At 40.4% G+C, this 22,638-nt stretch overlaps 1 protein-coding gene across 1 annotated transcript in view; it reads right to left on the reverse strand.

Moving 5' to 3' along the window:
• Cfap61 (cilia and flagella associated protein 61) overlaps positions 1–22,638 on the reverse strand; it is a 242,956-nt gene that overhangs the window by 65,004 nt on the left and 155,314 nt on the right. Inside the window, exons 19-21 of the mRNA XM_048348715.1 lie at positions 18,095–18,190; positions 13,142–13,310; positions 6,595–6,769 (exon numbers count right to left, since the gene is read on the reverse strand). Coding sequence (XP_048204672.1) covers positions 6,595–6,769; positions 13,142–13,310; positions 18,095–18,190 — 440 coding nt within the window. The remainder of the gene's footprint in view (positions 1–6,594; positions 6,770–13,141; positions 13,311–18,094; positions 18,191–22,638) is intronic.

A 22,638-nucleotide genomic window follows, 5' to 3' on the forward strand; every position in this document is an offset into this window, starting at 1 on the left:
TGACATCAGGGGTAAAACCTTGGGGAAGAAAAACAAAAAAAAGGGCATAATTTCACATAGCACATTGAAAATAACAACAATGACAAAGTTATTTCCATAACTTGGAGTTCATTTCTCTTAGCATCATCTTATGTGTTCTTATTATGTATATAGCTATTGAGATACTGTGATCTTCTGCTAGGACTATCCTAGACATGTTAATTATTATTAAATTATTAAATGAGGGAAAACATAGAGTTTATTTTTTGGGGGTTTGGCTAACTTCACTTAGAATGATTTTTTTCCAAGTCTTTCCATTTCCGTACAAATGGGGCAATGTCGTTCTTTCTGATAGAAGCATAGAATTCCATTATATATGTACCACATTTTCTTGATCCATTCATCTACTGAGGGACATCTGGATTGGTTCCATGTTTTAGCAATGGTAAACTGTGCTGCGATGAACATAGTTGTGCTGGTAGCTTTAGTGTAGTCTTGCTTGCAATCCTTTGGGTAAATGCCTAAAAGCAGAGTTGCTGGGTCATAGGGGAGTTCTATTCTTATTCTTTTGAGGAACCTCCACACTGCTTTCCAGAGTGGTTGAACAAGTTTACACTCCCACTAACAGTGTAGTATGGTTCCCTTTTGGCCACATCCCTGCCAGCATCTGTTGTTATGAGTTTTCTTGATAATGGCCATTCCTACTGGGGTAAGGTAGAATTTCAACGTTGTTTTGATTTGCATTTCTTTTATGGTCAGTAATGTTGAGCACTTCTTCATGTGTCTCTTGGCCATTCTCATTTCCTCTTCAGAGAAGTCTCTCTTTAAGTCTTTAGCCCATTTATTAAGGGGGCAGTTGTTTCATTGAGGATTTGTTTTGGGGGAACTTAATTTTTTGAGTACTAAGTATATTTTAGATATGAGGCCCTTGTCTGTGTATGGCCAGTGAGGATCTTCTCCCAATCTGAGGGCTTTCTATTTATCTTGCTAGCTATGGCCCTTGCCATGCAGAAGCTCTGCAGTTTGATGCAATCCCACTTGTCCAACCTTTCTTTGATTTGTTGTGTTTCTTTTTTAAGAAGTTTTGACCTGTGCCAAGGAGCCTAAGTGTTTCTCCTATCTCTTCCTTCAATGTTTTCAGGGTAACTGCATTTATCTTGAGGTCTTTGATCCATTTAGAATTGATTCTTGTGCAGGGTGATGTATAAGGATCTAGCTTTAGTTTGTGTAACCCACTCTTACAGACCCCCTTCTCTGCTGACAAGGGTCCACAGGTAAAAAGGCTACCTTCCTAAAGTGTGTTCCATGTCCAGTGTCACTCCTCCAGAGCTCATTGGCCATCTCCCTTCACTGGATCCCCATTTCCTAAAAATAAGGTCTTGGATGGAGACCCGAGGGTCTCCAGTATTCCTCTCCTACCTGCCCTTTCTTCTCCCACTACTGTCTTTCACATGATGGCTGTCTTTCAGAAACACAGATCTCTCTCCAACACTCGCTCTCTCTTGCTCACTCTCTCTCTGTTTGCTTACCCTGCACTTTTCATAGATGGTCTCAAATCCTCCTTTCCCTGGGAAGCCTTCTCCAACATCATAGCCTCCAGGAATCCCACAGAGGCTACAGAGCCTCCATGCAACCAATGGACATCTGATATACAAGGATTTCCAACTTTTGTGTAAAGATTGATAGGTCTTCTCTACCACCATAAGGCAAGGGCTGGGACTGACACTCTGGGTGTGTAGGCTGTAATTCCATCACTTGTAGCAGTAATAGTGCAGCTGCCTCTGTCTCCCACCCACAAAGGATATGTTTCCAGACCCTCAGTGGATGCCTGCAATCACACAGTACTGTATGAAACACATGTACCTATGACAAACTTTTGACTATAAGAGGCACTTTGTGCTTTTCTTTGGTAAAAGTGACATGACTATCACTGCTCTTCTATTTGGGGGACATTATTAAGTAAAATAAAAGTTAGTTGGCCGGGTCCCAGTGGCTCATGCCTATATTCCTAGCTACTTAGGCATCTGAGATCGGAGGATGAGTGTTTGAAGCCAGCCCATGGAGGAAAGACTGTGAGACTCTTATCTCCAATTAAGCAACTAAAAACAGGAAGTGGTGCTGTGGCTTAATGTCATAGAGTGCTAGCTTTGAGTACAAAAGCTCAGGGACCCTACCCAGCCCCTGAGTTCAAGCCCCATGACCGACAAAAAAAGTTACTTGAACACAAATACTGAAATACTGTGACCGTTGTTCTGAAGCTAAAAAGGCTACTAAGTGACTAACAAGCAGGTAGTATATAAAATGGATATGCTGGACAGAGGGATGATTTATGTCCATTGGCAAGGAGGCACACGATTTCCTCATGCTACTCAGAACAGGGCTTCTGGGAATTTCCACTTAACATTTCCAGACTACTTAAATATTCCCACTTAATATTTTTAGCTGGCCACAAATAACTGAAGCCTTGGAAAGTGAAACTGTGGTTAAGGGTGGAGTCTTTCAAGATCCAGTTTATATTATTTACAATACTCAGTTCATATTTATTGAACTCTTCCCTAGCTGAAATACCCTCATGACTATGGCAAGTGATACCTTATTTATCTGAATGAATTTCCTTACAACCTATGCAAGGAAGGAAGCTGTTCTTGAGACTCTAACACAAAGAGGGGTTCAACAAATCATCCAAGGAAATTATCCCAAATTTGCACCTAAACTATCAATTCCAGAGCCTGAACTAGATGACCTTGACAAATGTGTATTTATGATGATAACCTTCACCCTGCTCAGACAATGTATTTACTACTTGCATGAGGAAGTTTTAAGAGACTGCCTTCCATCTCAGCCAAGGGCTTTCCTGTCTTCATCGTGATTGGCTGTCAATTACCAGGTTAGGATGAGTATAAATGCTTGGATAAGACTCACCATAAGACGAGGGGAAGGAGAGAAAAAGATTCACTGTGGGCTGTCTTCACTTACATTCACTAAACAGTTTATTTAACATCTATTGCATACCAGGCATGGTGCAAGATACAAGGAATACTTAGAAAAATTAGAGCTCCAATGTTCAAAGAAGTGGCTTGAAGCTCCAGTAAAGAACACCATTCTAAATGTTTCAAAATACAGCTCTGGGAAGACCACTGGGTCTTTCACAGTGTTAGATGGGATTTGAATTGCCAGTGACAAGGCTCTCAAGTCTCATAGCCAATGTCTCATTTAGGACAAAGAAGTCATCAAGGCAACTTGGGTTGGCACAAACACGGATTTCTCCTCTCCCTGCTAAACACATGGAGAACCTGCCAAGAACCTGCTAAACCTGCCAGGAAAGCCCAGGGTATGTTTGGGAGGTTCTATTTGGAGATGACCTGTCTTGCTGGGTTCTGCTCTGCTCTGTATTTCCTAAGCCTTGCTGACTGTCATTCATGGATGGCTTTTCTGCAGTCAACTGAGTGACTCTCCTCAGTTTGCTCTGCTATAGGATTCTGACTATCACACCGTGATGCTGCAATGGGGGCTGGATAAAGAAGAAAGGACCAAGGGGCTGGAGGAAGGGATGGGAAAACAATTGCAAGGGTAAGAGCTGTATGGGACTAATTAAAGGCATGCTTCAATATGATTTGAATTATGGAAAAGCTACAAAGAGAGTTTCCTGAAGGCAGGAGGTAATACTTTTCTTTTTAACTTTTCTCACATGAGAAGTCATTTGGAAGGACCACTATACAGAATTTAATTAAGATGGCTGGCTCAGCCTTTTCAGACACTGAATTTGGTAGTGTCCACACCTGAGTGCAAAGAACACCTACCTAGGAAAGGCCCCAGAGAGTCATTAAACACCAGACCTGGGGGGGGGGCATTCTCTACATTTAAGATAAAAACTAATTTCCGCAGATTTCTTATCCTAACTGCACAGTGGACAAAAGCAGGCACTCGGAGTGACTTTATGTGGTGGCTGTTGGGAGACCTTTTAAAATCTCATAAAAGCATTTCCCTTTAAGTGGCTACTGGAGCATCACTGTCATTGACAATCACAGAATGACACTGACATTCTTCCCCTTCTGAGAACCAGGAGGAAAAAGGAAAAGATACTTCAAGGAGATTTCTGTCTGGCCATTTCTAATCTCTGCCATCAACAATCAGCCATAAGAGATCGCACCACTCAGTTTTAAAGACTTTTTTTTTTTTTGGTCAAGATGCTCTTTAGGTGGTAGCACACATCTGTAATCCCAGCATTCAGGAGTTTGAGTCATGAGGTTTGCGAGTTTGAGGCCAGCCTCATCTACTCAGTTAAGTCTGAGGTCAGCTTGGGTTCCATCCTAAGACACTGTCTTAAACAAATAACAAAGTGCTTTTTAGTCCACATTCCCAAATCATTCCAAGTTTAAAATGAAAGTAGCAAAGGCTCTCAGAGTTAGGCATGTCCTAAGACACATGGAATGCTTTGTGCTTTCAAGTTGTTGAAGTTACACTTGAGTATGGGCTTGCTGCAATGGTAATGGTTTGCCACACATTTGGAATCTGCAGCCATGGCTTGTCACTTGTTTTTGTGGACATAATTGACACACAGTCATACCTATGCATTTGTGTATTTCTGTAGCTGCTTTCTTGCTGCAACAGCAGGTTTCCAAAGTATGACTGTTTCTGACACTTTACATTAGAAGTCTGGTGGGCCTCTGTATTAGACATTCCCCCGAATACAGTGAACTGAACACCCCATGGGGGGAAAGGGATAGGGGGAGGAGAGAGGGGGGTATGAGGGACAAGGTAACAAACAGTACAAGAAATGTATCCAATGCCTAACATATGAAACTGTATCCTCTCGGTACATAAGTTTGATAATAAAAATTTGAAAAAAAATAAAAATAAAAAAAATAAAATGCAAAAAAAAAAAAGCAATCCTGAAGTCTGCGGAGGTCACGGGCAATTATTAAAGAATGGATAAAATGTAAAAGCAGGTTGAAATATATGTAACTGCAAAGCTGAAAGTATTACCTAGTCATAGTGAAAATATGAAAATACTTTATGACAATTTTTACATTTGGGTTGCTGGTATAGCTCTACACCAAATTCCAGAGCCAGTTGGTTTTATATTCCTGTCCAACCTTTAAATTACTTAATATTCAGTCCACCTCAAAATACAGAAATCTTCCAAGTGCTTTGGAAGACTAGTTCACTCCTGAATGCAAAATCCCAACAAAGAGAGCATAAAAGATGAAACCCCAGACCAGTCTCTTTGATAAATTCAGAGGCAAACAGCCCATAAGTATTAGCAAGTAGATCTAGTTATGGATCAGATGTCATTTGGAACCCACTCCTAAGTTTTAAATTAGTAATTTAGTAAGTAAAAATTAGTACATTAGTAACTTCAAAACATTTTTTGCCAGTTCTGGGGCTTGAACCGAGGGTCTGTCCCTGAGCCTTTCTGTGCTCAAGGCTAGCACTCAACCACTTGAGCCACAGCTTCACTTTTGGCTTTTTGGTGGTTATCTGAAGATAAGGGTCTCACAGACTTCTCCTTCCTTGCCTGGCTTCGAACTAGGATCCTCAGGTCTTAGCCTCCTGAGTAGCTAGTATTATAGACAAGAGCCACTGCTGCCTGACTTCCAGTACTAGGGTTTAAGCCTTGCGCTTTCTGCTTGCTAGGCAGGTACTTTACCATTTGAGCTAGGCCTCTAGCTCAAAATGATATTTTTATTATAATGGGTGTACTGATATATTATGTGAATTAATGTATTTATTTTATTAATGCACTAATTATCTTAGTGAAATTAACTATGTTTAGATAAATGAATATATTTAATTTTACAGTGATGTTCCACTTTCTGGGCATGTAGAATTCTTTACATCTCTGGCCCCCACTGGAGATTAGGACCCTAATCTCTGCTCTCACAGTTCCGGTATTTAACTAGGTCACCAACTCCCTCTGGCCTTATGTAAAATAAAGGGGCAGTATGCACTGTATGGCTCCAATGCTTGACTTCCATTTTTAAAACTACAGACCCAGAGGTGTCCAGGCCCTATTCTGGTTGTCTCACAAGTCAAATAATTTCAATGAAACACAGGCAGTATAGAAGACCATTCTTGAGCAAATGCTTTTGAGTGGCGGAAGCATTTGTACAATTTTGATTTAAAAGTGGTCTGAAACTCAAATATGTGAATCTGTGGGAAGGACTATACAGACAACAGGAAGAAAGAAAACAATGGCTAGAAAAAGAAGAAAGAACCCTTCCAATGCAGGCCTTTCTTTTTCTTCCTCGGTCTTTTGAGCTTCACAAAAGGACACATATTTTCCATATAATTGCTAAACATGTTTGCTTATTAAATTATTCTTTAATTAGTTAATGATTTTAGCCATGCTTTGCTCTTTGGATATTCATTTTGTGTAATAAAATAATTATAGATAATTAAACTATCTCAAGCCTTTTCTTTCCCTCAGCAAACATGCTGGGTATCCAAAAATGACAACAAGTTGTAAATTAATCTGGAAAACAAAGCATGACAGATGAATGATTTGCTTGGAATTAATTAGGCACTAATTATACACTGGAACTAGATGAAGAATGAGACTCATTATAAAAATAAAACCCTATTCTGAAAAGATGCAGTTACCAATATCCTTACCTTCTGTGATGATGGAATTGTTTCTTATCCAAGTCAGGGCGTTGAGGCAATCTTCCTCATCATTGAGAATGAAAAGATTGTGAGGGACTTTCCCAGTGTAGCGCAGCATACTGAGCTCAGCAACCTCTCTGTTCGTAGGGTGTTCACTAATATCCACCCCTGTAGGACATGGGACCTGAGATAAGTTACAGAGAAATTCTTATTGCAGTGGTGAGAGATGACGCTCTGACATAGTTAAAAGAAGATGAAATATACATAGCAATGTCCAATACAGGTATGTATTATTTTGTTCCTATGTATAGATAATTCAGCTTCAACTGAAAGGGGAAAAACATCAAGGAAACAAACAGGAAGAATGACCACTTAGAGACAATTCTCAGAAGTAATTGTTCCAGTTACTTAATTCTGTATAACCAATTATTCCAATACTTTGTGAAGGAAAACAACCATTTATTAGAGTCACAGATTCTGTAAGTCAGAAGATCTCTCTTCCTCAGGTGGGAGGGTACAAAGGCGGGAAGTAAATTTCTCAGTCCTGTTTCTTTCCCCCAGGGAACATGCTGAGCATGTTTCCACAACTAATGAGACATCACTGTCTGTCTAGCAGGTGCTGATGATGGTGACCTGGGGTGCTCACAGGTGGGCTTGCTGTGTGGCTTGGATTTCCTCAAAACATGGCACCTTCCTCCCAAGGGTAAATGTCCTGAGGGGGAGAGAGAGAGAACTGTACAGAGAGTTCTATGTTTTCTAGCTTAGTTCTGGAAGTTGAGCTGTTTCTCCACACCAAATTCTATTCATGTAGGCACTCAAACGGACCTTCCTGGGGTAGAGAGATTATGCCTATATCCCACTTCTTCATGCAGGAATGGTAAGGCTATGGAAAAGGACATGGGACTGGATTTCATATGGTTATTTTGGTTAAAACAATCTGTCGAAGAAGCAATTCTAGCAGGGACTAAACTTCAAATGTTCAGAGGTGCTAGGCAGAAAACGATGATTTACTTAGAAAATTATAATATTTTTGCCCACTCTGTCCAGGAAATATTCTCTTTCCCTATCTCCCTTGTCTCTTTCAACACAGGATCTTCCCAACATAACGTTTGTTCTCCCACTTTGGACACAGATGGGGAGTGGAAGCAGAAACTTTTCTCTACTGTAGAGGAAGCAACAGTGAAATCATGAAAGGGCGAGTGTGAAAGGATGGTGACTGACAATTATCTTTCATGTCAAAACTTCCTTAGTAAACCAGAAGGTATGTGTTTTAGCCACAGCATTTGGTCACAACTCAGCTTCACAAACGAGCACAGGTCCAGTATGGTCAGATCTGATTTTTCAATTAAAATCAGACCCTTGAGGTTCAACTTTGTATTACTCTGGTTTAAATTAAAATCAAACAAGTGCTTTTGTGAAAGCCAAATGACACAGCAAGGTAACCCGAGTTTGCCTCCTGGGCTACTACTCTTGCCCTTTTTTTGGCCCTTTTGTTTGGTAGAAAAGTTCTAAAGGAAAAAAATGTCCAGTACCGGGGACAAGAAAGAAAGGCAACTTTGGGGCCTTGCATGCAAGCTCTACATTAGATGTTTTACATGTTCTTGTTGCGAGGACTAAGGTCTGTGAAGCAGGAATGCTCAGCAGTGGAAACAGATCTTGGGTACATTACCTCATCTTGGGTTTGCCTGGCTCCCTCATCTCTAAAATGGGGATGAAGATGACACCAATCTAGAGTCACTGTGAGGGTTACATCAGCTACCACACACATACCTCATAGAAAACATTCCAAGCCCTCAGGTACTCTGCCTGTCCTAATGAGGACCCTGAGGACAGAAGGCTCCTGCCTCCTGGGCTGGCCATTCCCACTTAGACTTTCAGACTAGCAGAAAGCTGTTTTAGAGGGGTAGGGAGTTAGGAAGCTGTTTCTTAGGATGAGTAAGTACTGTATTCCTATGATTTTCTGGGAGACTGTCCTAAATCCATTTCCAGGGACCATGGTGTATGTATCTAACTTGTTTTCTACAGAAAAAAAAGCCTTCAATGGCTTGAGGACTGGTTGGTCATCCTGGCCACTCTGAATCTTGGTCCTTGTGTTTAAACATGAAATGACTTTAAGCCTCTGGATATGCCTCAGGTTATTCTTTCCCTCCTCTTAAATGTAGCCAACAGGGAAAAGAAAAACAAACAAGTGTACCCGTGATATATCCTTTGAGAATGTAACATTCAGGAGGTACTGAGTTCATGATCATTCATCATACATTCTGCTGTCAGTGCTAATGTTCTTCTTTCTCCAATTTTCCTTTGTTGTGTATACATATTGCTGCCCTCATGGATTTGTCTCACATAAGCCTTTTGCTGTACACTTGCAGCTATATGCAATATTTGTAAACTTTTGGTGTCATTTTGATGGGGGTATTTCTCTTGCATTTTGAGTTTAGTATAAAAAGTCCCAATCATTTAACATGGTACTTGGAAATCATGGCACTCAACTGTCATAATTGAATTTTCCTCTTATGTCATTCTGATTGTATTTTCACTTCTAACCATTGTAGTTTTTCTGTTCCTTTCGTTGTCCCCTTTTAATAAAATTCTCCAGTGTTTGAATCTTTCTAAGTTGTTCAAAAGTATTCTGTGTGTGTGTGTGCACGTGCGCACGCGCGCATGTGTGTGCACACTAGTACAGAGATTTAAACTCAGGGCCCGGGTGCTGTCCTTTATCTTTTTTGCTCAAGTTCTACCACTTGAACCACAACTCCACTTCTGGCTTTTCGCTAGTTAACTGGGGAGAAAAGAATATCACAGAGTTTCCTGCAGAGGCTGGCTTCAAACTGTGATCCTAAGAGCTCATTCAGCCTCTGAGTAGCTAGGATTACAGGCAAGCGTAACCCATTGGTGCCTGACTCAAAAGCATTCTTTATTCTTATTTCCTTAGGAGTCAACACTGACCTACTTTAGCATCCCCTACATGTTCCTCTTTTAGCACCTCACCTTCTATTTATTAGACTGATTTAAATGGAGTAATCATTTTCTATTTTGTAGTCAATTTCACATTGACAAAAGTCACTTTTTAAAATAACGTGTAGTGTTTGTCACCTGTGCTTTAACACCATTGCAAGACTCCAACTTTTCTGTTACAGTTATTTGGAGCACATAAAAGCATGGCTTTCTGGTACCTTCAAATTTGAGAGATTTAGGGGGACGTGTAATGATTGATTTGTCATACTTTCTCCAAAATTCTGTAGAGTTTCATTTTTGTTTGTCACTTCACACTAAAGAGTAATTTTTAAAAATTCTTGCTTCATTCATTGGGATTTTTTAAAGAGAAGGCATTCAGTAATCTGTTAGTTTTCAGCTGGAATTGTTCATTTCCCACCCCCACCCCCACCTATTCTCATGAGAGGATGAGAAATATCTCATTTTTCTATGAGAAATGTCAGAATCTAAGTGAGAAAAAGAATTTAACTTTGCTTGGAATCAATTAATTAGACAGTATTTTCCTCGGGTAAGAAAAGTTTTCTTCTAGCTTTTAAGTTAGACTCAAGGAGACAAGACAGACTGCAGCTGTCAGGTGAGAGAACTATTAGAGAATCTTCAGCTGTGTTTCCAAATAGCCACTTTTCTTTGACCTTGAGCTACCATGTTCACCTTTAATCATCCTCAAGATAAGATGCATTCCTATAGATGCTGTTAAATGTGTGTGCCTGGGAGGCACAATAGTAGAGAAAGCTCTCCAGCCCAGCTAGGTTATAGCAGATACTTGCCTGAGGATACTCTGTTCTGGTTATCATACTTCCATTTACCTGGTCTAGATATTATGAACCTTTTGAATACCACATTGTATTGCCTACTCATACTAGTCTTACTGGAAACTAAAGTCTTAGTTTTGTCTCTTTCTGGGAGGAGGATAGTAGGTAAACTAGGCAAGAGACCAGCCCTCCTCACTCTCAGCCCTGCAATATCATTTAAGATTCTATCACGTGCACACATTTTGTGGTTTAAACTACGTCCCATGTGTATCTGTAGCTTCTACTCTTGATGATGTTCTTGTATCACCTTCCTGTGCTGTATCTACACTATCTCTGTAATCTTATCTGAGTATATTGGAAACCATCTATACTGGTATTAGAACTAGGAAATTGAAAGGGAATACCAAAATCGAGAGACACAGTGTAAAAAAAGACAAACAACTACAAAATCAATACTTGCAAAACTGTTTAGTGTAAATGAACACTTCATGGGGGGAAGGGAAAGGGGGAGGAGGAAGGGGGGGAATGAGGGACGAGGTAACAAACAGTACAAGAAATGTATCCAATGCCTAACGTATGAAACTGTAACCTCTCTGTACATCAGTTTGATAATAAAAATTTGAAAAAAATTAAGGACTATATATATATACACATATATGGACATAAAATCTTACAGAATATTTTAGAGTGAGGCATGCCATATAAAAGATCTGATTAAAAGTTAAGAGTTATATTTTATACCACATTGTCTTCTTGCTTTGGGGTTAAGCTTTATTTTCATTATCTTTATTTTCATAAATTGGGACAAAACCATGAGAGACTTGGACTGAAAGAAATGGAAAAAGAAGTAAGAACAAGTAGCTCCCTAGTGACTTTAGTTGCCCTTTCTGTATCACTCTATGTACCTTTGATTTTTATGTCCTTCTGGAGAAATTAAATTGGAACTCCTTTTCTCACTTCTTCATTTCATTTTTCCCACTGTAAAAAGGGCAAGAGCTTAATGTGCCACAAAGTAAAGCTGCAGGGGCAGCTGGACACACATGGGCAGATGCCCTAGTCTATGGACAGCTGGCTGGGGCTCCTGCTCTGTTTCCAAAGTAGGCAGTTGCGGGCAGCAGCTGGAACTCCCTGGGCAGGTGAGGGGGGACAAGCTAAAGGGGTATAAGATATTGCCTTCCGTTTAATGTTTTAAAAGGAAGAGAGCCACTTATACAGCAAAATGAGATCTTCCTTCAGTTCATTTTTATCCCATAACCAAAAATCCTCATCTACTCTTTGGAGAGTAAGATTTCCTTATTTTAAAAAACAACAAAAGGACAAGAAATTGAAAGATTTATACAGCTACAGTCTGCCCATCTCACTTAGGAGTTTGTTGCTGTCTCAGACTTCCAGTTCAGAATCTACATCTTAATGGATGCCTGGGGGCTGGGACCGGTAAAGTGCAGCTTGAGAAATGTTGCTATAAGGTCTAGGATTGAATGCCCTGAAGGTGGTTCTCTGTCTTACCTTAGAATGATATGGGGAGCTTAATAAAAATACTGATGGTCAGACCCCACCTGATAAATTAAACAATTTCTAGGAGCATAGGCTATTCTAGGCATAGATGTATTTTCAAAGCACTCCAGCTGATCTCAAGTGACTTGTGGACAGTTACTGCAGGAGGCAGAGGACATTCGCTAAGTGCTCAGAGCTGCTTAGCCTCCCTGGTGGTGTCATGTGGGCTGGGAATCTATCTGTTCCCTCCACATACTGCCTCCTCCCAGCTAGGAAATAGAAAAGAAATATACACACACACACATTTCTGCCAGAATCCACAGTCATGCAGGAAAATAGGTGTAAGTTAAGTTGCCTGGGTGTGTGTGTGTGTGTGTGTGTGTGTGTGTGTGTGTGTGTGTGTGTGTGCGCGTGCGTGCTAGTCCCAAGGTTCGAACTCAGGCCCTGTGTTCTGTCCCTTGGCTTTTTTTTTTTTTAACTAAAGGCTGGCATTCTACCTCTTGAATCACAGCTCTACTTCCAGCATTTTGCTGGTTAATTGGGTTAAGAGTCTCATGGACATTCCTGACTGGGCAGGCTTCAAACTGCGATCTCCAGATTTCAGCATCGTTAGGAGCTAGGAACACAGGAGGGAGCCATCAGCACCCCATTCTGCTGTTAAATAAATCTGTTTTTGTTGGAAAAGTACCTTATTTGGGGACCACAGGAAATGCTAATGTGTACTATGAAATGGGCATACTAAAATCTGCTGCTCTAACACACTGAACAACTCCACTTCTATCCAGCCATGCTTTATTTAAATGTGGCTGAAGAGAGTAATGAGACAGAAAGCATGGTCACTGGAAACCAGTCAATCCGATTTCCTAGTTTTGTAACTGAGAGACAAAATAAAATAAGGGTTGACAGAAGGTGCACATGTTTGAAATACTTTTGCGTGAATGCGCCGCCCCAGCCAAATGTTAGCCTCTTGAGGCATAAATTAATTTACCACAAATGCAAGCCTGGTTGCGTCTGGATTCTGCTATGGCAAGCCCTAAGTGTTAGACTTTGGGACAACAGCTTCAAAAGTGACATTTTTCCAACTTGCTGTGATTTTGATCCTTGAGCAGAATGTTTTTCTTGGAATAGGTTTCTGGGAGGGTTTTGCAGATACAATTCTGGTCATGTGTGCGGGCCTTGAAGAACACTTTTATGAATATAGAGTGGCAGCTGTCTGGGCAAGAAGGGATTGTCTGTACCCAGAAAGCATGTGCCCTGGTAAACATATTAGCCCTGGAGATCCAACACGCCACTGGCACCCCAATGCCAAGGCTTACCTGGTACTGCTGCCCAGTACAGAGAATGAGGTGGTCGTAGAACACGATTTCATCCTGGGAAAGCACAACTTGCTTGGCTGCTCGGTCTATGGCAATCATTCTACCAACCACAATATTCACCCAGGAGCAGAGTGACATCAATGCATAATCTTTATCATTAAAACAGTGGCTGCGAAGAGAGAAGCTCCATCAGTGACATTTAAGCAGCTGACAGCGGGCATTAATTAGACATCTGGTGAGCTGGTTCAAGTCCCCTAGTGAGCTGGGTCTGTGCTCTTGCTGTGAGTTTACCAGGGCTGATACTAGATTTTTCGTTATGAAACACTTTGTCATAAATTGACATCTTCCCATTAAAGCTGAATTGTTCCACCTGGCTCAGGCCAGTGGGGGGTGGGGTGGGAGATGTGGGGGACGAGAAAGAGAGAGAGTGAAATCACTTACTCTTTCTTGTGCTTTTATTTCATGGGGATTATAAACACACGTTAGCTGTTAACTTGCTCTGACCACAGACTCAAAAGGAATAAAAAAGGTGGCATCATGGAACACTCCTAAAGGCAGGGGACCCAGGCCTAATATTCAGAACTCTTCCTGTTTGCTAATACATTACCATAAACCACTCATTCTTAGAATTAATGTATGGCTTTATGCTATAACAACAAACATTTTAAGAAGATGTCAATCAGGGAATTATATTTTATAGCAAGTATAATCCCTGGAGACTTAGAGTTCACTCTGCACAGAGGTGATTTAGGGGGAACAGGTATTTGTATATATAGCTGGCCCTGGTTAGAGGTGAATTCTAAGCTTGAGGGTACTGGTGGCTGAATAGGCCTTCATTTTCAGGCTTCTGTTGAGTTGAGCTCTCTACTATGATGTGACAGGAGTGGGCACCTGTGACTTTGGGTCTGTGTAAGGTCTCAGAGGGTTATTTGCGGAATTTTCTGAAAGGTTTGGCCTTGTATAAAGGACATTTAATGATTCTTGTCTGGAGATGGTGAGTCTAAGACAATTGGACACTGAGTAGTGCTTCATTTAAGTTTAGGATGCATGATCTTTTCCAAAAAGAATTGCCAGGGTCTGTATCTTTTGCCAATGAGCCTGGACCCCAGGAACCCTGTATAACCCAATTTCCACACCTCTCAGCCACAGGATAATGAGCCCACCCCACATGCCTCACCCATTGTAAGGAATGGACATGAGAATATAGGAGACACTGTTTTGTCAAGTGGGATGCATATGCGAAGGGTATTATTCTAAATAATATTAATGATACATAATCCTGTGTACTCTCTTTGGAGGCAAACAGAATTCTGAAGTGGTAATGGGAGGACATTTTTTCCTTTTTGATCCACATACAAGTCTAGTCTCACCACACAAAGAGAATTCTAGTAATGGATGCACATTAGACTTTGTTACAGAACCTGTGAAAGAAATGGGAGCTCTGGGCTTTGTATCTCTCCATGAAACAACACTTAAAAACAAGAAAATTTCTTCTTAATAAAAAAAAAAAACAGGGTCTGGTCTGTCACAGCCAAGTAATGGATAGTGAGATGAAATTTTCTTTAAAAACCATTTTGGTAGCTTTACAAGAACACAGGCAACTTCAATATCCTGTACATTCATGAGACACACACAAAGGACAGTCGCTACTGTAAGCTTCCCAAGATGAGGAAAAATGAAATATAGTTAGTGCATAGGGATTAGTGCATAGGATTTACTGAGAAAGATAAAAGCTGTCCAGGAAAATTTGTGGAAGGCTAAGACAATACTATTTTTGATGACAGTAGAAGAGTAATATTGATAATGTCAGTATGTACGTTTTAGAGTTACAATGTAAAGTTGTGTCCAGTAGGAACTGATTTTTAAGAACCTTTACTCATATACCAAAGGCAGTGTGGAGAGCATGGGCAGGTCATTTTATGACCTGCTTCTATGTTGACATTTCTCTGTTTAAAATGCCACAGTGTAAGTATATGCTGGCCCTTCTGGATGTTACTATCCATCTTAACCGTCTTCAATTTCCCCACCAGGTGAGCAGATCTGTCTATCAGAGACTGCTAGTGACATGTCCCTCAAATTCGTTCTGAGGAAGAGTTAATAAGTACTAAGATTCTAAGGCAGTCAGGACTGTCTCACTGATGGGTGACAAAGAGACAAAGCTCTATTAGGATTCTCTGGGGAAGACAGAAGGAACAAAAAAAGGGCACATCAGTGAAATTTCATGTTTCCCAAGCAAGCTTAACAGGAAAGGGAACTGGTAATGTAGTTCAGTGGTAGAGTGCTTGCCTACGATGTACGAGATCATGAGTTTGATCCCTAGAAGTAGGAAAAAAAACCAACAACAAAGTTGTCTTCACAGGAAAACCTAGGGACAGATAATAAGGAGCTAATAAAAATATAAGCATAGACTTGGGGGAGTTTCAGAAAGCATGCAGGAGGTATAGCCTGCTTCTTCAAGGATGCGATGGCTCTCAACCTAATGGCGAGAAGGGCCACAAGGGAAGCCAAATTGGGGGAGCCAGTGTAAGACCTGCACCTCATGGAATCAGACCCTTCAGAACTGAAATGAAACTTAGAGGTTTCCAGAGTGGATTAATTGTGTCACTCTCAGAAGAAAGACTACCGCAATTAACTTTCAATTATTCAGGGATGATTGTCCAATTAGTGGCTTTCTCCTGCTTCCTGCTTCTCTCCCTGCAGGCATTTTCCTTTCAGCTGATCCTAGGCACATCCTCAATACCACCAAAGGTAGGGATGGGAGGGAAGGCAAAAAAAAGGCTATTAAAAATAATAACAATAATAATGAAGCAAAACACTGGTTAAGAACAAGTTTAAAATTAGTATTTAGAATGAGGAATTTAAATGATTAAATCCATGGATTTCATTTTCACTTATTATTTTTAAACTCTGTGACCAGAGACAATTTCCTTTATTAGGGTACAAGAAGGATGAGAAAAGAACATCCTGTTCATAGCCCAACCTGTGGTTTCTAAGAATTAAGATAATAGGAGGTTACCTAGGCAAATAGATCTGGCTGGGTTCAATGTGTTTCCTACTTGATAGAGATGGCTTTTGCAGTTTCTTTGGGAGTAACTTTCATGTATTCTGCATTATTAAATGCCTGCTATGGCTCAGTACTGGGGACATATCAATGGATAAAATTCCTACCTGAGGAGATAACAATATAATCGAAGGGTTTGGAATGTAGAGAGTAAACATAATTTCAAATGGCAATTTCCACAATGTTTAGAAGGATTTCAGGAGCAAGAAAAAAAGCAAGTGTGTTAAGAGCATTGTTCACAAGTGAACAGGATAATCTGGTAGTCTGGGTAGGCATCATGGAAAGAAATGACATTTAAGAGGAAAATAAGCAAGGACTCTCAATATACGTACTTGCTTATTCTGTTTATGGACATTGTAGTTACTGAACATTTTATAGAACATTCTGTGATGATGCAAATGCACTGGAGCTGAGCTAGTACAGTAGCCACTGGCCATATGTGGCTGTTTGAACACTTGAAATATGGCTAATGTGACTGAGGAGCTGAATTTTTCATCTCATTTAACTGTAATTAATTTAAATTAAGTATCCCCATGTGGCTCTAACTACTGCCTTGGACAGTGCAGTTCTGGGCAGAAAGGAGCTGACGATGTGAGTCACAGTTCTTCTGGGTTGCTGTGGTGACCATGTTGAGATTGCAGAGAGGAAAGAATAGAAGCAAGGATGGCACCCAAACATTCGGTCTACCTCTGCAGTATCCTACTCACAGAAAGTCCTTTACACTATTCTCTCCTCACCCAACAAGGGGAGAAAGAGGAACTTTCACTAAGCCCACTGAATGAAAGTCCTTTCAAGATGCCAACAAACCAGCACTTCCTGGGAATCATGTAATTCCAAAAGAGGGGAAAACAAGCAAGGCAGTAACCATGTGCCAGTCCTCTACTGTGAGCTAGAATTTGATGCTGCTTTGATGTGGACAACCACCACCAAAGTCCAGCAAGCTCGGCTTAGCAAACACTTTAACAATCAAGAAAACCAAAGCTCAAGAAATAAAATCCATTGTCTAGACGGAAGAAGGTAGTGGCAGGATGTGAACCAGCATTCTCTTCGTTCAAATCTCATGTCCTTACATTTCATATTGACTCATGTCTCATAAAAGTGGACCCTGGGGATGCAACTCAGCAGCAGCACACATTCAAGAGAGGCCCTGTGTTTCCTCTCTTACATCACAGACAACAATGAGATGATAATAACAACACAACTGGGCCTGGTTTGACTGGCAAGGAGGCCCTGGAAGGCAAAGCAGGTCTTTTTCATAGCAGAAAGAGGGTGTCTTCATCGAGGATTCTGGTGTGACACCCCTTCTCCATTCCAGGAGAGAACAATTTCATCTGTCTTTATTTGAAACACTGGGAAATTAGTTTCAGAAGCAACAAATCTCCTACTTCTGTACCGTGTTTTGCTACCAGTAATTAAAATGAATGGGAGTGGTATTATAATGGAATAGTATTTTACAAATTGATGATGTCAGCTCGTGAATCTACTGGGATAAGAACAACCAAGCTTTCCTGGCCTGGCATAGTGAGCCTGCCTGGTGAGTCTTTGGTTACAAATGGGTATGGTAGTTGTAGGTATGTGATATACAGACACCAGTGACATCAGTAAGCCACACTGCCCTGTCATCTCATTTAGAACTCAAAGCAGGGATGGCTGGGTCCCAAGCTCTGTTACTGGAATAAGGCAGCTATCTTTCTGCAAATACCAATAGTGGCCTTGCTCTGCCATGATGAGCCATTCCCTTGCTGAGTTAGAATTCCTAAGTATTTCCACAACTCTAGGGGAAGAGCCTTCTTGTCCCTTGTCCTACTATTTCCAGACGGAATCTTATTATTTAGCATAAAAACATTGTCCACAAATTAGGACACATAGGCCTTAGAATGAAGTATTCATACTCGCATGCTAAAAACTTCCTTTCTTCACTGTATGGTTTTCTCCCTGGAAGTCCATGAGTTGAAATCAGGGTGAGGTTATTAAATTTCAGGTGAGAGCTGAGGAGAAAAAAGGGGAAAAGAACAAAAAAAATTTAACCACAATTTAATAAAACATACTGTAATAAAATTTAAGTTTATTTCATGTGTCAATCAACTTCTGTACTTTCCTTTGATGGTAGCAATCCTTTTTACACAAATGTTCAAATAGAATCCCTTATTGAAAAAAAGGAAGACATGGGAGTTAACTGCAATAAATTCAAAAGCTAGTTTCTGTGTAACGGTAGACACATTTATTTTTAAGATTTGATTCCCAAAACGAAACAAAATAAAACCTTCAAATTGGGAGGAAGGAGTCAGTTTGGTATAAATGAATGCAAAGTTTGAGTGTCAGACTACTTAAAAGGAACTGGAGGTTGAGTGTAGTGTGGTGGCGAGCTCTGGTCATCTTTGCCACACACAGCAGTGTAAACAGGGAGAGTGAAGTCTTGGCCAGCCTTGGACAAAAAAGAGAGCGTCTGTTTGAAAAATAAGGCAAAAGGGGTTGGGGGTGTGTAGTCAAGTGATAGACTACTTGCCTGGCAAGTAGGAGGCCCCGAGTTCAAATCATAGTAACACAAAATAAAAAGAAAAGCAGGCAAGTGAAATTATAACCACCACAGCTAAACTCTGCTGAGGGCTTATAGTCATACACTTTACAGGTGCTATTTCCTCCATTAGTCCTCATAGCAACATGAGGTCAATGTTATCATCATCCCTATTTTATTAGGTACAACTGAACCACAAGGACTTATCCATGGCCATGCAAGGCTATTATCTAGCTTTAATGTCCTCTTAACTAATATTTGCCTATAAGTGGTCCCTTGGAATCTGAGGGGGCTGAATTCCAGGATTCCCAAGAACATACCAAAATTGAGTAGATACTCAGATCTCTTATATAAATACTGTAATATTTACATATTATGTCCACATACTCTCCTGTAATCCCTAGATTACTTAGAACTAGTATAATGTAAATGCCGTGTACATCATTCTTATACTCTACTGTTTAGGGGGTAAGGACAAGAAGATGAGACTGTACATATTCATTACAGCAGAAACTTTTCCTTGCAAATATTTTCTGACAGGATTGAAAATGTGGATGCAGAATATGAGAATAGACAGGGCCCATGGCTCTGACCCATAGACTTCAAAGACCCCACAAGTCAATATTAGCTTTATATAGTTGTTTGAATAATAATACATCGTCCTCCTAGAAAATTCTAGAATTTTTTTTTCGGTCGTGAGGCTTGAACTCAGGGCCTGGGTGCCATCCCCGAGTTTTGTCACTCAAGGCTAGCACCCTACCACTCTAAGCCACAGTGCCATTTCCAGTTTTCTTTTAGTTAACTGAAAATAAAAGCCTTATGGACTTTCTTGCCTGGGCTGGCTTTGAACCATGATCCTCATATCTTAGCCCCTTGAGTAGCTAGGATTATAGGTGTGAGCCACCAGCACCTGGAAAAGATTTCTTTTATGACCCAAACTGCCTTACATTTGTATCAGAGCCTGGGATACATTCACAGACCTTATCATAGAAATCATTCTTTACAGTGATTCATGCTGAGGACCATGATGGGATGGTCAGCTATCTGTATTTCATGTGTAAGAAAGTCCAGGATAGGACTGGTAAAACATTTGCTTAAAGTCATGAAGCTTGCCTTCAACAAGATCCAACAATGCACTTCGTGCCAGCAACCAACAGCCCCTTCTCCATTCACCAAATTAGGCTCTGTATCCAATCCTGGCTACCATTTTAAGTAGTATGCCTAGGACTCAATAAGTGAAGGCTTCCAAGAACTCAGGTGCTTAAGATTCACTGTGTATTTGCCCTTTTGTATTTAAAATACCCCTGCTGTGAAATATTTCCCTCTGCTTAAAGTCAACAAAATTATATATACATATACACATATATACATACATCCCTAAAATATTTTCTTAGTTTACATGTCCCTTTTCAGTCAACAAATACCAAAAAACAAGTCAGAGGAAAACACCTGCCCTCCTTTCCCAAGAGGAGACTGGATATCTTCCAACAGTGGAAATGTTATCAATTTACTGACAATCTGTTAAATAGCACTAAAAATAGGAGACTTTGGGTGATAGCATACGCTGGCAAAGCAATAAACTCCACTGTACCTGACATTTAAAAATAGCTAAATATTATGAAAGGTTTTGCTCTAAAGTCTCTAAGGATAGTGTCATTTAAGAATGAATATTCGTATGCAGTACAAAGAAAACCAAGCACATCTTATCCTCTAATAATAAGAACAAAAATTCTGAATATCTTTAAACAACAGAAAGGTCGCAATTAACCCTGGCTACTTATGGCTGCCAGTCTGCAAACGCACCCCAGTGACAGGTTCTGGGTTCATTACCACCTAATGGAAAACACAAATAAGAAGAATGTGTTTGTAGTCACAAGCAGTTAAAATTTATCCTAGATGTGAAGCCCATGTGATTCAAATGTAACTTATATTGTACTACTAGTAGTACAATATAAAAGGATTTAATACTTATGCAGGAATATCTTTTACTACAAAGACAATCGTTTTAGCAGTGAATGATTTGAATTGTCTAACAACATAGATCAAATGAGTGGTAAATTGCCAAATTGCCATACTTTATTATCCTGACTTATGCAACTGCACAATTAAAGATTTTCCCAAAAGAAAGAGTAGGGCTTTTTAAAAAAAATCTCTGAGATGATCTAATACAAAAGTTGTATTGTGAGAGGGGGAAGATTTTTCCGAATTTTAATATATTTAAAACAACAACAGCTTTTCTCTTTTCTTTGGCCCAAATTCCATTTGTCACCTCCATTGTGGCTGTTCTGGTCCTTATCCAATCTTCAAGTTCTCTACTGTAACCTTCATTCTTCTCCCATTACCCTTCCTCATTCTCAACAGAGCGCATCACACCAAGAACAAGGCTCAGAGCAGTCACCGGCTTCCCTCCACTTCCCTGCCTTCACCTACAAGCACATTCGGCCACTCCTAGATTGAGAAGAGAGATGTCTCCCATTAAGCATGTCTCCTCTTAAGTCCCTCATCTGTCTTCCCTCAACTCCTATACCAGAAAATGTCTCTTACAATGACATTTACTAAAGAGGTCTAGTGCTGAAATGTGAATCTGTGGAGTCCTCGGGGCATGGCCTTGGCTGCTTCTCCATGTGTGGTTTCCATCCTCAAGGTCACCTCAGGGCCAAGGTAGCTTGTGCACCTCCATCTATCACCTCCACATTACAAGCAGAAGGAAGCAGGAATGTGCTAAAAGGAGATCATCCTTAAGCCAATTACATCGAGTAGAATTTATATAAACAAACAAAAAAAAAGCCCAAAAATGATTTGACAGTTGGGCAACAGCCAGAACCAGAGCAGATTCTGAGAACAATAGGAAAATGAACCTAAGGCTGAGTATGGTGGTGTATCCCTATAAACCCAATTATGTGAGAGGTAGAGATGGGAGGATCACAAGGCCTTATCTGGAAAACTGAACTAAAATTAAAAAAAAGACTATATGGCATGACTCAAGTAGAAGCAATATGAGGCCTCGAGTTAAAAAAAAAAAAAGTAAAAGGAAACTGGATGGGAAACAGAAAACAACTTCACTACAGCTACCGAACCCAACCAAAGTGGTTACTATGCTTAATCTCCATATTACTTTAGGCACTTAGGCCAGTGCAGGAGGTCAGTCCAAACAGATGGCCTCTTACAAGTTTTATTTAACAGTCAGAAAGGCTACTGTTAACCTTCTGGAAATCCCATCTGATATTTCTGCTTATATTACCAGGGACAAAGTTGTTATTGGGTGGGGTTCCTGATTAAGTGTTGTCTCAGGTTCTTCACTTTTTGAACTAAGAACTGAGAAGAAGACAGAGGAGTGATGAGACAGGCACGGGCTCACTGAAGCTAAAGTAAAGTATCTGAGAAAATTTAAGGCTGATAATCTAGGAGAGGGTCTTTTGTGATAGATAGTTTTTGTTGTTGTTATTGTTTTGTTTTTTGTTTTTTGCCAGTCCTGGGCCTTGAACTCAGGGCCTGAGCACTGTCCCTGGCTTCTTTTTTTTTGCTCAAGGCTAGCACTCTGCCACTTGAGCCACAGTGCCCCTTCTGGCCATTTTCTATATGTGGTGCTGGGGAATCGAATGCAGGGGTTCAAGTGTGGGAGGCAAGCATTCTTGCTACTAGGCCACATTCCCAGCCCCTGTGTAGACAGTTTTGAGTGGCAGTTTTCCAGTTGTGCATGCTTATTCCCCATAATACATTCTGCTATAATATTAATGATATGCAGTGCATAAACAAAAAGTTTTAATTAGGTGTTTCTTCCAAAAGTTTACTTAAGGACAGCTGAGCATAGTACTGTCATGTGCCATCTAAGGACGTTTTGTCTTGCTGAGTAAGTGCCATTGTGGTGAAGATGTGACCTCACTCTTGTGGGGCCCAAAAGACACCAGTACTTTTATTGAG

This window comes from Perognathus longimembris, chromosome 6, assembly GCF_023159225.1.
Source record: "Perognathus longimembris pacificus isolate PPM17 chromosome 6, ASM2315922v1, whole genome shotgun sequence".
In the NCBI taxonomy this organism is placed as follows: Eukaryota; Metazoa; Chordata; class Mammalia; order Rodentia; family Heteromyidae; genus Perognathus; species Perognathus longimembris.